Source organism: Sinohyriopsis cumingii, chromosome 17 (genome assembly GCF_028554795.1).
Source record: "Sinohyriopsis cumingii isolate HCF-2022 chromosome 17, ASM2855479v2, whole genome shotgun sequence".
In the NCBI taxonomy this organism is placed as follows: Eukaryota; Metazoa; Mollusca; class Bivalvia; order Unionida; family Unionidae; genus Sinohyriopsis; species Sinohyriopsis cumingii.
This window is the reverse complement of record NC_142977.1, coordinates 96318132-96336384: the sequence shown is the minus strand read 5'-3', so window position 1 is coordinate 96336384 and position 18253 is coordinate 96318132. Positions and strand designations below refer to the sequence as shown.

At 36.2% G+C, this 18253-nt stretch overlaps 1 protein-coding gene across 1 annotated transcript in view; it reads right to left on the bottom strand.

Annotated features, from left to right (window-relative positions):
* The window catches only part of LOC149779481 (uncharacterized), a 101084-nt gene that overhangs the window by 9389 nt on the left and 73442 nt on the right, over positions 1 to 18253 (bottom strand). Inside the window, exon 11 of the mRNA XM_089940172.1 lies at positions 13971 to 14055. Within this exon, the coding sequence (XP_089796298.1) occupies positions 13971 to 14055 (85 nt within the window). The remainder of the gene's footprint in view (positions 1 to 13970; positions 14056 to 18253) is intronic.

Below are 18253 nucleotides of genomic sequence, written 5' to 3'. Positions count from 1 at the left end.
GATTTAATGACCTCCTTCCACCCAGCCACTGGAAACATACTATCTGCATTGTTTCAAAGAAGTTACCAATTTATGAAAGACTTTCAATTATTTTATCTGAAAATCATATTGGTTTGTCACCATCGTAAACTAAAATTAATTTGTCATATGATAACAACTTGCACTTAGGTAATGTATAAAACAGCTCAAATGTTGTTTCTGGAAACGTTTTTTGTCTTAAGTAACTATGCTTTTACTATTAATTGGTATCATATTTTATTCAGAATGATACTTTTATGGTATACTAATTGTCAAATTTGTATTAACAGTCATATTTGTGAAATGAGGAAGGGATAATTGTTTCCATAAAAGGATCATGCTTCATTGGGTCGTTAAATTTTGGTTGGTTTATAGTAACCACAAAATCCACAAATGTTATTATCACATGAAATTCAAGGTTTTGTAAATCATCAAGGGCACTAGGATCAAATGGACCAACGGGCTGGTCAGAGACTGAATAATCTCAACAAGTAATTATTTATCACAAATATGAAAACAATTCATCAAGAGACTTATGAAATTATAGAAAATGAAAAATGTCACCCACACTCTAAATGCAAAATTTAATGCAACTTATCACTGTTACTTTGGTTCCATGGTCAAAAAGGAAGAGAGTCATCCTTAAGATTGTACTAATCTAACTTCATAATGATTTCTCCAAAGCATACATAAAATCCGTTAAAAAGCTAATAAAATAAAAAATAAAATAAAAATAAAATAAATAAATATAAAATAAAATATAAAGGGCTAATAAACCTGATAAAAAACTTCAACCAAAATCTTAATTCATATTTTCTATGACTGTTAGTGATCGAGCATGTCAAAGAATGGTCTGTCTTACATTCTTGCCATGTATAATGATAATCTGTCAATTTAGGAATTCGCTTAGCTTCATAATAATTGATCTGAAGTTCAAACATTTTCCAAGACATAATGAACTTTTCAATCACGCTGTAGTTGATCCCTAGTAATAGTGAAAAGAGAATATGTTGCAGAATTAAGTTTCTCAGATGCATGTCAAGTATTTTGAGACTGTATCTATGCATTTTTGGAATATATGCAAATGAATGAGAAACCTTAACCAAAACCATAATGCACTGTTCACATAACCAGCACATGAGAATTGTCTGCTATGTATGTTCTACCCTAGTGTAGACTCAGTAGAAAAGGTCACAGTATTTAACTATGTGGCACCCTATTAAATAAACTGTTCACTGGAGAGCACAAGATTCATTATCATGTTTTAGTATGTCGCAATAAGGTATGGTGAAAACCACATTTCAGTTGTTTCTCCGCTGTGAGATAATTGAACTGTATGGAGAAACATTGTGGTAAACTAGATTAAAAGCTTTCCTGAGGTCCACTAAGAAGTGCATCCCACCTTACTTTCATCTGCCATTCATCTATCATTAAACTTAAAACAGACTTACAAGAGTGATTAGACCTGAACTCTGATCGATTTTGATGTAAATTACTGTAACAGTTAACGACTGTCATGCATGGTCTTTTATTAAGGTGGAAATGGTAACTAAAATTGAAATACGTCCGTTTAGTACATCATTTCATTAATTAAAGTTTGAATTGGAGTAACTTCAGCTAACTTCCACATTTTGGTGAAATGCACCATTTTAATGCTAAGATTTATGGTAAGTTATGGTATTGATTTCTGCAATTATTGGTCTAGCAGTCATTAAAGATTCTCGAATTAATTTGTTCAAGTCAAGTTGGCTCATATTGCTGCCTTCATCAAAACACTGTTTGGTCAGGACAATAAAAGTACCAGCATCAATGTTTCCATACATCTATTCAAGAAATATATTTGCAAGTTTCAAGTAAATTTTGCCTTTACTGTTGAACAAACAATGTTTTATAACAAGTAACAGATCAAGGTATCTCACTGTGCCACGCGCTGTAAAATGTTTCCACGTTTTAGATTTTACCATTCTTTTGAATCTCTTGACGACCATAGATTTACCCAGATTATCTATCCAGTACTTATATATTCATCGAGAGGATACCCAGTCCTCAAATGTTTTATTATAATATTATCCACCATTATCCACCCAGAGTTTATTCGGTTTAATTCCTACTGACTCAAACAGGTCTCTGATGGCCATTCTGGTTTTATTCTTGAGAGGAATACTCCTCTCTGTACACGTCTATGTTGTTCAGCAAATATTTATATCCATCATTGTCCTTTGAAAACTTTGATGTCCATAACACCAACAGCATGAATATCATCCACCTCGCTGCGGATGACTCTGCGACGTGGAACGTTTTTCTTGCTGGTGTATGTAATTCATCCGCTAACTGTTGGTCATCGATGGTGATTGTTTTCTTTTTACTAAAACGAGTGCATTTATTTTTTATGCCCACACCTAATGTATGTATAGCGTAAAATAATTACCCAACAAGAGCCTTATCCATAGGCACCCGCATTATAATGGGTTTAATCGCGCTTAAGTCGTCTAAGAGTTTGCGGCCACAACCTAATTTGTCCTTATGATGATCATGGTAGCATATATCACGTGTTTAGAGGGTTATTCCCCTGGAAGAGGCTGAACGTTCGTGTAAACTTGTTTTTTTTTCTAAAGGGTTATAACGTCCTGAGTATGTATATCCTGGTAATGTCCGACTGACTTGTTGTCGAGGTAACTTTCCTATGATCGAGTGATTGTGTCCACTGCTCCTCCGAATCGTTGTTGTTGACACGGTCGCACTAAACGTACATGATTTTAATCATTTATGTTAAACACTTTATTCATCAACTTTTAAACCATTACTTTGAGTTGTCTGCATGGAGTTTACTCTAATCATCGACTACTATGATTTGCTCTGGCATATATTCAACTTCACATTAGGCGTACATTTTGATTTCTTTTTGCCACACACTACTTACTTCGCTTTGATGATAATGCAACCGTTTTCTGATTTGGTCGGTTGCTCATCAGCATTTTTGGTGCATTTCTTTGCAACTAACGCAGTATATTTCGCTCATTGCCTTTTGCTGTACTGTGGTTTACACAACAGCTTTGTTTATTTAATTTAACTAGACTTTAATGTGGTGACGACAACAAGTGTTTTACTATAAGGTCATTCTCCAACTTAGGATGTTGATTCAACAGCAACATGTCCAGCGAGGAAACACCACTGTCGCGTGACCAGATGTAATAAACACTATATAACCCACATGCGATGCTATCGATGAGCTGAATTTGGATGGAATTATATGTGACCATTTTGAGCTAGCTCATCCTACTCACCATGTGGCATCACCCGGGTGAAGCCCAAACAAAACATCAAAATATTCCACGTCAGGTGAGACCTTATCGTGATAAATGCATATCCAGTGCATTCCTGATCCGTCACAAAATTCTTGATGTTAATGACACAGCATCCACCATTGTTCATCTTGCCCCGTAATTGATTCTTGGAAAGAAGACCGTCAAATCCTGGTATGTCCAACAATGCCTTATCGATATCAAAATTACATAGGGGCACACCGACTCAGGAAGAAATATTCCTCTGCATTTTCTCCTGCCCCTGCGATTACCACAGATAAACACTTTTCTGAGCAACCCTGGTAGCATTGTCCCCTCTGCACCAGCCAACAACAATAACAGCGGAAAAACAAAACCACCCTGTTTTGCGTCCGAGTCGCCGAAAGTTTTAACATGATACCAGTACCAGCTGGACAGTGTTTCATGATTTTAGTATGCTGCTGTTTGGTGACCAAGACGTTATCACCTCAATCTAACTGCATTTTAAATTTAAAAAAAACACAGGTTACATTAAGGGCCATACCGTGCCTGCTACATCGGTGAGCCAATTTTCTGAACGTACAATCGTAACCTGACTCGAGTAGTATCACTAATTATATCACCAGAAACGGATTTTCCACCCTAAGTACCGCCATTAACATGTCCTCTGGCCGAAGTGATGATGGCGTAAACATCCTGGGTCTGCGCGCACGACCGAGACTGTTTCCTGCTGTCGCACAATGAATTGATATTGCCCTGGAGGTTGCTCCTAGCCCCAATGAACCTAACACGGGCAAGATTTTTGGAGCCAGCGAGGCAAATAGTTACCCTATCGTGCCTAAAAACCCACCTTGTTTTGCTAGTTGTGACAGACATTTTAATGGTTAATCCTATATTAGCAGCCCTAGCGGTGGATAATGCTTTTGGCTGCTTTCTGGTGAGCATCACCAGATAAGGACCCTCGTTGCTACTTGAGATGCTGATAACACAACCGTGACTTTCGCGCCATGTTGAGATGCTTGCGCTACCGCACGCTGCTGAGAATGTCAAACTTAAATTCGCTGTCGAGAATGGTATTCTCTATACTGAAGGTTAAATTAAACCACCTGTTCTAAACTATCACTGCCATTGTAGCGTCTAATGCCTCATTAGTCATCGTCTTATCGCATAAAAGGACCACGTATATCACATAATCATTAGCTACTCCACCACGCAGAGATTAACTGATCTCGATATCCCCCAATGAAGCTTTCAACCGCTCTGGTCTTCTTTAGTAATGTCAAAATTGTAAAGAGTGTAAAGCCTTGCAAATTCATCAGCTGATATTTGAGTCCCAGCGTCGTTGTCTTGGTACTTTTGTATCGCTTATACTAACATCATGTTCTTCGTTCTAGTTACACTAGATTTTACTTTTCAGATATTGCTTGCTGTTGATACGAACACCAATTCTTCTGAAATCCATGTTCTCAAATATCTGACTATTCCAATACTGAATATTTCAGCGATCTTCGTTTTGAAACATGATATAAAAATTCTTACGAACTCTTCACCCAATAAAGTAGTGATTCTCCACGTTTCTGTCTGCGTCGTTTAAGGTTAAACATTGCTTACGTGGACTCATGTTTGTTGAAAATATATTTTTCTATTTAAAAAAAAAACAACAGGATAAAAGAAAGAGTTCTACCTTGCGTGTAATAGATGGTGTGATCTTTGTCATCTAGAAGGATAATCCGCTAATGACAAAATGACTGTAGGCAACACCTGCCTGATGGTGTATATAAAAAGCAGGATCAGAACGTTTTAACACCAGAGTGTGTTTTACACCGCGAAATACCGTGGTAACATTGTAGCAAAAACTGGATAAAGAACTCAACGGAAGTAACATGCAAATCTCATGATGAGTAGTCAGTAACGTTTTTCTAATAGCATAACCGTTATTGTGTGTATGGTCATGCTCTGTAATTCCATTACCGGCCACTGCTGGATTCTCTGGTATTTCGAGCGTATATTTACTGGATACAGTGGTAGACATAGCGCTGTTCTCAAACTAAAACATATTTGTGGCTGTGCTTCTGGTACAATCATCTCTAAGCATAATACTGTTTAACAAAGTACTCGCGATGGGTAAGTAATCAGCAATATCATCGATGGTATGACTATTGAGCTGGAATTGGGCAGCGTGAAATAAACTCCATCCGTTATTCATCAATGCAAACTTATCATTAGCACCATAATTAGTAGTGCCTGAATAATTACATTGTTGAATTTTTCCCTGTATTTCGTGAAAGGCTTTATGTGGCAACAAATAAATATCATCATCCATGGTTTCGATAGTCCTCATGCTCTTCTTATTCTTATCAGGACACTTATTATTCGGCTGTGGATTCATCCACAATCTCCCACCCACCCCCTCGCAAAAGAGCTTGCAATAATCATTTGTGTGTATTGATAGGGCATGACTATAATGGTGGGCTACATAAAAAAATCTTCTCCTTTCTCAATCGATAAGGGTTTACTTCCTCAATCAAATGATTTGCTTAAGTTCCGTGCCCATCATAGCGGCTGAGACACGTAAACGCCTATAACTTACCTTGTTTAGATATATGAGTATACCTTGTCCGCGAGCTGATAAAATACACTTAGCTGCTTTTACCATTACTTTACTGGCCACTGATGATTGGGCTATTCCTTTTAAGCAGTCAATATTTCCGCTTGCGTTACTGCTAGAGGGTTAATTTTTTCAGCAATCTTATCCCCGACAGTTTTTCCGGCTGAAAAAGCGGTTCCTACCGCAGCGGCTTTAAAGGTTTCGATCACTATAGGAGCCGATTTTCTGGCCAACCCTGGCAACCCTGAGGTGATTTTGGACAACAGCGTTAACAAAAACCTTCCTGTGACCTTCACTAGGTTGCTTCGGGTTGACTGCTTTATAAAATTCTGTTACATGATTATAATCCACTTTTCAGGTGTTAAATCACATTTCCTGAGCTGTAAATAAAATGTGACACGTTCTCGTTGCATGTTAAAAAGGTCTCCATGGTCACGTCTGGAATACTATGTAATCGGTTTATGGGATAATAAATAAACAGTGATGGTTTTATTGACATCAGAGTCCCAGTCGGTTTGTCACAAGCAAAACTATAAATGGTATTACTCAATTTTCCATTGTATTCATATGATACTTCAGCAGTAGAACAATCAATACAAAATATTGTTCACACTCGGCTATATCGACCAAATGTTGACCAACTTAATGAGGATTAACCATGAAATTGTGCCATAGATATCCACAATGTGATACGCTATGTGGGTTATCGTGATATTGACCCATGCTTGCTGGGCATCTGGTCTATACCCCAAGACATTATTAATTATTCGCAGTGACATTATGAAACGAGTACCATATTTCTGCTGATATCAAAGCGATTTCGTATTGCGATCGTTCATCTAGCTGAATCGAGTTTCCTTACATTTTTCGCTTCTACCAGAACCTGCAGAGGAATAAAACAAAAGAGTCGCACTGTTTAACAGCATTCATCTATTTTAACATAGTACATTAAAAGCTCATTATGTGTACACAATAGAAATGAAACCGTACTCTGATGGCTGACGCATTAAGCGATTAAATCCTCATGCAGTACTTCATAATCCTCTCAGGACAATGCTTTTGTCGCTACCAAAAGATTCTACATGTCAATGATCTCATTGTCGATTTCGATTCAAGAGTTTACAGCTTGTTTACCAGCCACTAATTGTGTTAACCTTTGAACCTGATCCGATTGAATATTTAGTATTTGATACCGGTTCCTGATCTTATGCCGTATAATCTCTCTTTTATCTCACTGGTAAGTCTTATTTGTATTCCAGTCGAGGAGGATCATCTCTCACCTGGTCAAAGTGGAAACATGCCTATGTCACTCTCTATTTCTTCAAGGGTTGGTATTCTATAAGTCTTGTGTTTCCGCATTGTCATCCTCAGAGTACTTATTTTTCGGTTCTGTAATTCAACGCATCAAATTATCAATGTCCAACATGTTCTTTGCTATTTTACTGGTCTTTTATGTAAAAAATAATTGCCTCACCTTCTAAAAAATGTCTTCTTTCACTGACGTCAACATCCTATCCTGCGACAGCAGCTTCCTCTCCACTCACCAACGCATCATGTTCTCGTAATGTATTTGTACATTCATCCATACGCATGCTTAATTCACTAGGATCACCATCATCACTAGGAAATTCTACAGTACCCTTTTCTTACCCATGGCTAAATGTTGTATAATAGCGTTCAGGATGCTTTGTTGTTCGCGTATCATAGAGTGAACAGCCATGTCCATCGTTGATCGTAAGCAGATTGTATATATTCAAGCACAGATGTTATTGGTTTGAGGAGGGGTCAGATATAATTGTACTGAAATGCCTGATCGCTGAACTCTTTATCAATGATATGTTTTATGAATTATTGATGCTGCTCGATGTAATGTTTCGTAACATCCTCTGGTTCTTGTGGTGAAGTTACATGGGCGAAGGCATTATCAGTATATACATTCATATGGATGAAATTACATAATATATAGGGGTGTGGGGTGTGCGGTTTACGGGTACAAACTAATACTAGGTCATGAGTAAAACCACTGGGGATATAAAAACCATCAACACCACGTCTGTACATCACAGATATTTCTCCTGCATCCTTATGGAATGCAATACAATTATGCTTGGTGGGCGTTGCTTCGTGATAAGCCCATTTAAATTACGCAGCGGTGACGGTCCTATGGTAATCTCTCGCTGTCGTATCAATGTCATGATTTTACAATCCGGAAAGAGTACGAAAAAATGGTGTAACCCCTGATGTACTTAGGGTTGTCATGTTAGGATTGTGCAAAGTTTAACGCGTTATAGCGTTTATTTCTCAAGAGCGAAAAGTACTCGCTGATATTATTTATATTTTGACGATTAGTTTTAATATTATCAAACACAAAGACTTGATCATGCTTATTTGGAAAAACCAATCGGATGTGCCTACTCTCCAGCTGCCAAAATTGTGTGTGGGTGGCTGAAATGAGGCACAGACAGTCTCAAGACGATACTGACAAATATCCTAATTTTGTAACGATTGCGAATCCTCAGTGTTGAACCAGGAGATCAACGAACGGTCAAATAATATTTAGTCGCGGGTTGAGGTACCAATTGCAAAGCGATAGATTTTTGAGGAAACCGGGTTATTTTATGAGGATATTGACATGATCATGAAAATCATGTCACCTCCTAATAAAAAGACCAATACGGGTGATACTCTGGAAGAGGATCAGTCTGTTGACGATATTGACCAATATAAGGTGATGGAGGCATTGTTTTATTTAGGTATTTGTCAGGGAGTTTAATTATCTGGAAGGGTTTAATCTCAAACCACGTGTACTTCAGTTACTTGTTTTATGATCTCATTCATCAGTTAAAAGACACTGATGTCCCCACAAGAAATGTTGTTGATCCTCCAACAGCAGAACCGGAGTTGCAAGAGAAAATCAGAAATCGCAAATTAAACATAGCAAGTATACAGCGTTATTTCTCTACCTTAATAACCAATACAAAGTCAGAGAAAGGTATATCAAGTGGGACAAGATAAATCTGAGTGGTGGCTTATCGCTGCCGTCTATTACAAACCCTATAAATATGATTATGATTTAGCTGTACCTGTATCGCCTGATGACGTGGAAAGGGTTAAATCACGTACACTTAGCGTAAACACAAGAAATGTTTTACTGAAAAAATTTGGAATGAGAGCTTTAGGATTTAATGAAACTGAGCATTGAATTTAATTACATCAGTAAACAGCTTGATCACGAATCAAATATGAGCTCATCGAACTCCACAAGCATTACCATAAGAACGTTTACGTTTTTGAACACACCTACCATTACTATAGAAGGATACTCACCATGATGACTTTAGAACCCATTGCATTAACAACAGCGTGTATAATATCCATTGGAGCCGCTGCATATCCATTTAGGCTAATATATGGTGCTGGTGTGGTATAGCAATCCACAGTAAAAAATTAAAATCCAAATTGCAAAGCAAAACAAATATTACGAAGTATGCGCTTCTGACGTACATGAAACTTTTAAAGTCTGATCATATTTATGCGAGATGTCTTACCATAGGTAAAGATGATGTTACTGTTATTTTGCATCATATCTTAAAATATCATTTTATGGTACATGTATAGCACTGGGCTGCGTATTGGGCAGATGTGTTAAAGTAGTTTGTTTCAATTCATGTTTAAAGCTTGTTTTCGAAGTAAAGGCTAGGATTTCGAGCATTTTCAAATTCTCAAGTTGTTTACTCATTGTTCGGCTTAATAAATAATAATTACGCTTGGTGTTACTTAGCGACGGAGGTGTTTGTGTCTGTTTTGGTTAACCAGTTACAAAATCTTGTAACCTGTTGTTGATAATACTCTAACCATCAAAAGTTCTCCAGATAATCGTTACAGTCCTCAATTATTTGCTTTTGCAGCACTGTTCATGGGTTTTACTATAATAGCTGGATGTTACAAATGTTCGATTCAGACACCTCTTTCACAGAACAATATGTACTATATTTGTATTTCAATTTTAGTAGAAATAGAGATATTAATCTGATAATCGCATTTCTTGATATACTGACGGTACTGTTCATTGATGCCTATTTACAAAGTATTTTGGTTGGCTTAAGCAAAGCCTCTTTTATTTAGTGCTGTTGTACTGATGTCTTAATTTGCAATTTTTTAATTTTGTTTTATGTTATATGTCTGAGAGGTGCATCTGAACTCTGATATAATGATTGATGTGCACTGGAGACTCGCATTAATATTTTTGGTTTGGTTGGGGTAATTTTGCCTTAGCGTGGTTTGCATAGTGGCATTTTTTTGTTTGGGTTTTGTTTGTTCAATATTGATAATATAATATCTTTCCCAATGGTACAACATGGCATGTGATTCTGCCTGGTTTGGATATTTAATTCAGCAAACGCATTCAGCATGATAGCCACTTTGCAAATGCTCAACATCTTTAACATCATGCCATTACTGGCGTACACAGAAATACACAAGTATATATGGTATATCTGTATATACTGAAGTAGGCAAAAGCAAGGTGAAAAAGAGGATGGAAATTATCTGATGAGCTTACTGCACAACAAAGGTCTTTCATTAATTTGTAAACGGTATATCTGTATGACATTATGTCAGTGCTATTGCATCATTAACATCAGAGTGGCAAATTTGATTAAAACTATCACAAAATTCATAATCATGGTTCGTATATTAGTGAAACTAAAAGCCATTCAGAAACAATCACAACATGTTAATGAAAGAGATTCGGGCAGTTTCGTTAATATAATTAATGATTCAAAAATATTTTGTACCAAGTCTACTGAATATAATTCTTGAATTTTGCATTAATTGTCATAAACAATACTAATTAAAGGCAAATGAGGGAATTATTCAACTAAGAAAGAAGCTAAAAATTTTAAAATGTATCTCATGATTTTTGGGGAAATATATATTCTTCAGAAACATGGAACAATGATATTAGATAAAGCCTTAATTTGTTTCCTAAAATAATTTAACACCATTCAAACATAATAAATCTTAATCTAGTAAAACCATTATATCTGATGGGAACCTCATGTGTGTGTGTGTGTGTGTGTGTGTGTGTGCGAGAGAGAGAGAGAGAGAGAAAGAGAGAAAGTGCTCTTCTCCACACTCTGATATAAACGAGGAATTTCCAAGACCAATTTTATATAGTGTAGCAATGTGAAAAAGAAATTAGGATAAAAACAACGAGCAAATTCAGTCAATGTATGTCGCCCGCCAACCATTGTGGTCACAATTCTTTGCAAAAATGAAATCTCACTTCGATGTAAGATATGTAAAGTTACTGGGCAGACATGAACAGTAACCACATTATTTCATTGCCATGAATTAAATGGCATTAGTAGAAAGGTGCAGAAAAATGATAAAGACTTGCGTAAGCTTAATATATTGAACTGTGATTTAGATCTTGAGGACCTCGAACAAGCAATACAACATACCTCCAAGTGGAAATGTGGAAGTATAGTTAGCTTTATATAGTGATCTTAAATTAGAAAGCAGAAAGGCAAATGTGACTGAAACCTAACGTATTGACATGTGACCTTAACCCTGAATATAAGGAACACAGTTTGGTTCATCTCAAATGGTTCTAAAAGTACAGAATGAAAAGTTTAATTATAATGGAAAGGTTCAACATCAAATACTGTGACATTGACCTTGAATACAATAACCTCAGTCACTGAGCATGATAAAGAACACACATCCTAATGATAATATATGTAAGGGAGGTAGCATCCCTTGATCTCAAACAGCTCTCCAAGTTAGAGAGCAGAAAAATAGTATAACGGGAAAGAAATTATTGAGCTGTGAACTGGACCTTGAAAACAGCAGTGCCAATGTGGCATTAATTATACATTCTAGTGACAATGTACAAGTATGCAATGTGTCATTCTTTAAATTGAAATGACTTGCAAGTAACTGAGCTGAAGGGAAAGTGTGATGGAAAAGAATTATTTTGAACTGTGACCTTGACCTTAAAGATTTCACCCCCCTGTCCCAATGTGGAAAAGTAAGCACATTCTTGTGGCACACTCTGAGTAGCCGGCATCTGCAAGGTGTGACAACCTTTCCACTAGCAATGTAGTCAACCTGATGAAAAGCCCGTTCACTAGATATGGAGTCCTAGATGAAATAATCAACGATGTGAGTCAGCGGTTTAGATGCTCTGAGTCATCAAATTTCAACAATGTTTGGAGATTCCAGAAATCTATAGTAATTATGCATCACCAAAAGGTAAATATATATGTGGAACGCATGGTCCAAACAGTGAAATACCTTTAGAAGAAATTCAAGGACATTTCCTTGCTTCAGCTAGAATAGTGTAACTCCAGAATTGATGAAACTGGACTCTCTCCAGTTTACATGTTCAGGGGATGACATCTCATATCAGTGCTACAAATATCTGCACCCTTGCTTAACTGCATGACGCAGATGGCATTAGATGCAAACTGCCAAAATGGCATCACGAATATGAACAATATTTCTTTTGAAACATAGCCATGAAACGTTGAACAACATCTTGAAAGAATGTTGTCATATCACACTGACTTGATATTTTTCCTACTGACTTTGTACGGTCTCATATCGGGTCTTCTCGTGACTTAACCAATGAAAATGCAAGATAGTCTCTTGACTAGTCATCTGAGGTGAGATAAATTATGGTGACCTCTGCCCATTACCAAATCTCTTCTTAAACTGCTGAATAGAACTTCACAAAACTTTGTATGTACGTTTTTCTTGGGGTAACCATCTGCAAATGTGCCGTCCCTGTTACCCTTATCTTGTATCAACTGTCAGATTTATAAAAAAAATTAAATTACAAAGACGCTGTAAATATTTTCGTACAAATATATATATATATATATATATATATATATATATATATATATATATATATATATATATATATATATATATAGTAAGAAGAATCATCATTTCAGAGGTTTTGCTATCTCTCTGCAATGAGCACAGGGTGATGGTGCTGATGGTGGTGTAGAGATGCTGGAATATGCAGTAAAAAGCAATGGGAGAGGTTTAATAGCGAGACCCTGTAGTTACTGTAGTAGTAACACTGATGCTGTCATAGACAAGGTACCCATAATTAGTATTTACATACTATTAGAGCCAACTCCCTTGGTCCATGTTGGTCGCTTTTCCCTCTCCCAGTTATGGTTATGCAGAGACTTTACTAAAAAATGTTTTTCACAAAATATGTCTTTTTCATACATATAACTGCTTGAGGTTTAACCTTTGCAGTTAAACCTGCTTAACATTCTGACCTTATTAATCTCTTATAAACCAAAATGTTATATATAACTGATGGTTCTGAAGTCATGATTATTCAACACATTTAAGTCAAGCCTGTGAATAATGCTTTAAAATATTTTAAGTTCAGTAATCTTTCCCTGTCCTGATTCTGACAAATGCATTTTCCTGCTACTAATATAGAGATGAAGGTACCTGATTTAGTTTTTCTCAGGTCAAAACTTGCATATCATATGGCTTGCTAAACTTTGTAAATTTCATCTCATTATTACACAAGTTTGCTTTTAAAAACTGGCATTCACCATGGGTAAATAGATTTACATTTGAACATGGTGGTATTCATAATGTGCTAGATACTCAAAGGTCTGGAAGAGTGTGTATCAGATTTAGCACGCACATTAATATTCTGAAATAATGGAAATAAAGCTTTGGATGCATTCGATTCAGTCTAAACTCAACCTTACGTATCTATCTTTTTTTCAAGGGTCTTTTTTATGCATAGACATCAAAGATGGAAGTATATATTACAGTACGTACTTGGAAATATCCATTAGGATACCAAATGTGTAGCATTCTGAGATGATGAATGTCTAAATGTTGTATCATATTTGTATTCCCACTTTAATTTTCCCAATTTGTCGTTTTTACTGTTTTCTTTACATCAGTATGTCATGTAAATGTACCTGCAATAGGCAAACCTCTACAATTATCAATTTAGTAATAACTCTTATTGTTTCTAAATATATGGAATCCTACAGCTGTAATACCATTACCTCCTTCTTCGTCTTCTTCAGAATCTGCCATGTTCTGTACAGATGGATGGATTTCTGTCTCCACACTTGACTGCTCTTTATCTACCTAGATGATTAAACAGAAGAAATATTTCGCAAACTATGGTAAAATGTAAAGTACGTAAGAACAATGCTCAATTATATGGAGTCAGCGTCAACTCTTTCAGATTCACTCATATAATTCACTTAGAGCACATGCATTTGTGGAGAACTACAAAAAAAGCTGGACTATAAATGACAAAATCTTTTTAATTTTCGCATGCTTAAAGATTGAAGATTAAGTTAAATTGTCTAATTTGCGTATAAATTTGTTATAATTCTGTAATTGTAAGAAAAGCAATGGGTGTTGTTTTTTTTGTGTCTGGTTTTGGTCGCTTTGTCATACAATAAAGTCACTTCCTAGCATGTGCATAACCATTCTCAAGCCAGAGGTTTCAACTATGTTGGTGACTTGTGAGCTGTTGCCAGAGCCTTACTAACATAGCAGGACACACGGCCAATGAACATGTAATGAATAACAGCAGGTTGCTGACATTAATAAAACAGATGAAAGCTACAGCAATCTTACACATATTTGTATCTTGCACTGCATTTGTTTTCTCTTCTAACTGCTGCACCTTGATAGAAACTGGGAAAGTAATGAGCTATATAGCAACTCATTAAGTCTTCCCTATGACTCAGAAGGACCATCATATACATCCATCGGTTCGCCGTCAAAATACTTATCCATGAGGGCAATGTATTCTTGATTGGGAGTCTGGGAAAGTTTGGAATAACAAATATTTTCTAATCCTGAATTAGAATCAGTGGTTAATGGGCCATATTTGCTATAGGTTGTGAATAAAAATCATTATCACTAGGTGTTACATGTGCATAACGGTAACTACGTATAAATGTCAGTGACCATATACTGTTCTGGGAAGATTATCGCTCTTTATTTTGGTTTCTTCAGAAAGAAAGCGAGTAACTGTATTTAACAGAATATATTGGAATTTAGTTCTAACATTTAATTAACTGGATCATCGAGATCATCAATCGATTTATCTTAAATTTCAGATTGATTTAACTGCTCTTGTTTGTTTGCCGCAATCTTGATCTTTTATCAGCAACACAAACGATGACGGTGATAGAAATGATGATGCCAATTTAGTTTTCTTATGTTGAAATTATTATTATTATTATTAGTAGTAGTAGTAGTAGTAGTAGTAAACCTCTTAATTGTTTAAGTACGTTTTCTTGTAATAAAAGGACCCAACCCTCACACCAAAACAACTTAAACTATAACTTTAAAAGACATCAGAGAAGCGTCACTGGTGAATGCTGGCAGTATTAATATTATTCTCACAAACGATTAACTGCATATTGATACCTTATTAACAATATCACCAGTACTACTACTGCTAATAATAATAATAATAATAATAATAATAATAATAATAATAATAATAATAATAATTATAATAATAGCAGTAGCAGGAGTAGTAGTAGTAATAATAATAATAATAATAATAATAATAGTAATAATAATAATAATAATAATAATAATACAATGATGATGATAGGCAACTGCAATCGAATTGGCACTGCATGTACAATATTAATACTAGTCATTTCAGTCTTTCTGCACTCATGTGAGGCCTGGACCCTGACAGCAGAATTACAACGAAGAATCCAGGCACTCGAAATGCGATGTTATAGAACCATCCTTGGCATCTCTTACATGGACCACTCACAAATGAAGAAGTGCGTAACACCATCAGGCGCAACGTTGGCCAATATGAAGACCTACTCACCACCGTCAAAAGCAGAAAGCTGAAATGGTATGGCCATGTCACTAGAGCCAACATTATATCCACAACAGTCCTGCAGGGTAGTGTCTAGGGTGGCAGAAAGAGAGGTAGACAGAGAAAAAAGTGGATTGAAAACATCACAGAATGGACCAGGAAAAGTTTTGCGGAGACACTGGCATTGGCAAATGATCGAGACAAGTGGAGGGAACTGGTCAGATGTTCAGCAGCAAAGCGCCTCGACGACCAGACTAGGTCAAAAGACATGATGATGATGATGATGATGATGACGACGACGATATTTGATTATAAAACAATATATAATACAAGAAGAACCAAATGTTTCCTTACTAAGATTCTCTTTATCAGTTAACTTTCTAGTTTAACTCAGATGTATTCAGACTAAACAGCTTGAAGCATGCAATATAAAGAATATAAAATGTTGTAACCACCAACTTCACATACCAGCGAAAGGTGGTCCAGTATGCAGTTTTAAAATTTTTATTATCAACTATAATTTAATTTATTCATATATGTTTATGAGAGAAGAATATGACGATGGGAACAACAATAATAATAATAATAATAATAATAAGTAGACGAAGAACCTGTGGTAACAAATTCATGACTTTCATGAACACTCATAAACTGTTCATGAATGTGCATGAACTGAACTGTTCTTCAAATGTTCATGATCAGTTCATCGTTTTAGTTCATGAACTAATATTAACGAAAGTTCCCAACTTAAAGAACACTTCAAGACTTTTGGTGCATCACAGTTGAAGTTTCTTGAACATATTTATGAACTTTATGAACCATTAAAATATTGCACAAATTCTTGAAATGTCACGAATTATAGAACTTTGATGCATGATTAAGACATTTATTGTAAATGTTGATGACATTGATATACCATTATATTCATTAAAAGTACATGCAAATTCATTATGTAAACCTCTTCATTATATTTGTAAAATAATTAAATTAAAGTCGAAATTAAATAATTAAAGCTGTACCGATTAATCGGCCATGCTCATAATCGTGCCGATTAAAAGAACAATTGGTATAATCGGTACTGGCAGAAATAATCAGTGCCGATGTAAACAAATTTCCAAAATATAAATTCAATCATAACATTCATCTTGACCATGGCTTGGATTTTAAATCAGAATTAAGTGGAAATTAAGGAATAAATATTTGATTTGGGGGTTAATCGAAAAACATTATATTTTTAAAAGTAAATACTTTTTAACACACTTGCTGTAAACTACTGCTGATTGTCTGCACACAACAAATTATCAATATCATTCATGCACTTATCCCAATCACAGCAGCCAACCAGCCAATGAGGCCGTGTGGCTGTTGAACTTCCAGCATACACATTAGCAGACAGCTAGGCAGATTAGATAGCTAGCAAAATTTCCAACTACTGCGAAACTATGACTCTCTATAGTTAATCTGTTCTTTAGCCAGTCCTGCAATTTGCTAATCAACGAATAGCGGTCACATGCTGAAGCAGCTGAACGCTGACATACAAATATTATGCAGCATTGATATTGGCATGCCAGCGCCAGCGAAGTTACCCCTGGATACCCAGCTGCTTAGCTGCTTCAGTGCGCAACTCGCAACGTGGTGCGTGCATCCATCCAGCCACGACGACAACTTAGTAGTAACTTACTTGATTTTAAACAATCTTTCGAGAGTGCGAATCGATTGGATCATTAATATTGACTAGCGATTGTACACTATTAAATATACTACCAAATCTATTCATCGTGTCTGGAAACATTCAAGTTTAGTCTGGAATTACTTCAAAGTAACTGCAGTCGACGAGTCCAAAGCAAATTGCACGCTTTGCAAAGCATGCATTTCCAGAGGTGGAAAGGATTCTAAAAACTATATGACATCAAATCTTTTCCAGCATTTGCACTGTAAGCACATCGTCGAACATGACCTGTTTCTGGGAGATAAAAAAGAAAAGAATGCTGTCCAGTTCACCTCGGCAGCTTCAGTAATTCCTTGTACTCAGACTATTGACACCATGCTGAACTGGAAGTAGAGTCCGGGGGCCGAGCCAAGCTGTTGAATTTGCTATTAGTTGGCACAAAGCTATTGCAGAGTTCATGGCAGTAGATGTGCAACCATTTTTCATTGTTGAAGACATTGGATTTCGACATCTGATGGCCAAGGCAGAACCACGCAATAAATTTCCAAGTCGGAAGTACTTTTACACATTTTTGATACCTGACATGCATAAGGCGATACAAATCAAGGTGCGTGATTTAGTTTCTACCCAATCTGACCTTAGTTTGACCTCTGAAGCGTGGTCAGACCTGTCCATCAGTGTAGCCTTGTTGAGTCTTATGGCACCCTGGCTAACAGAAGACTTTCAGCGGAAACAGGTGATTTTAGCGGCAATCTCTCAATGAATCACACACTGGAGAATATTTGGCGAGCAAACTGAACAAATTATGCGAG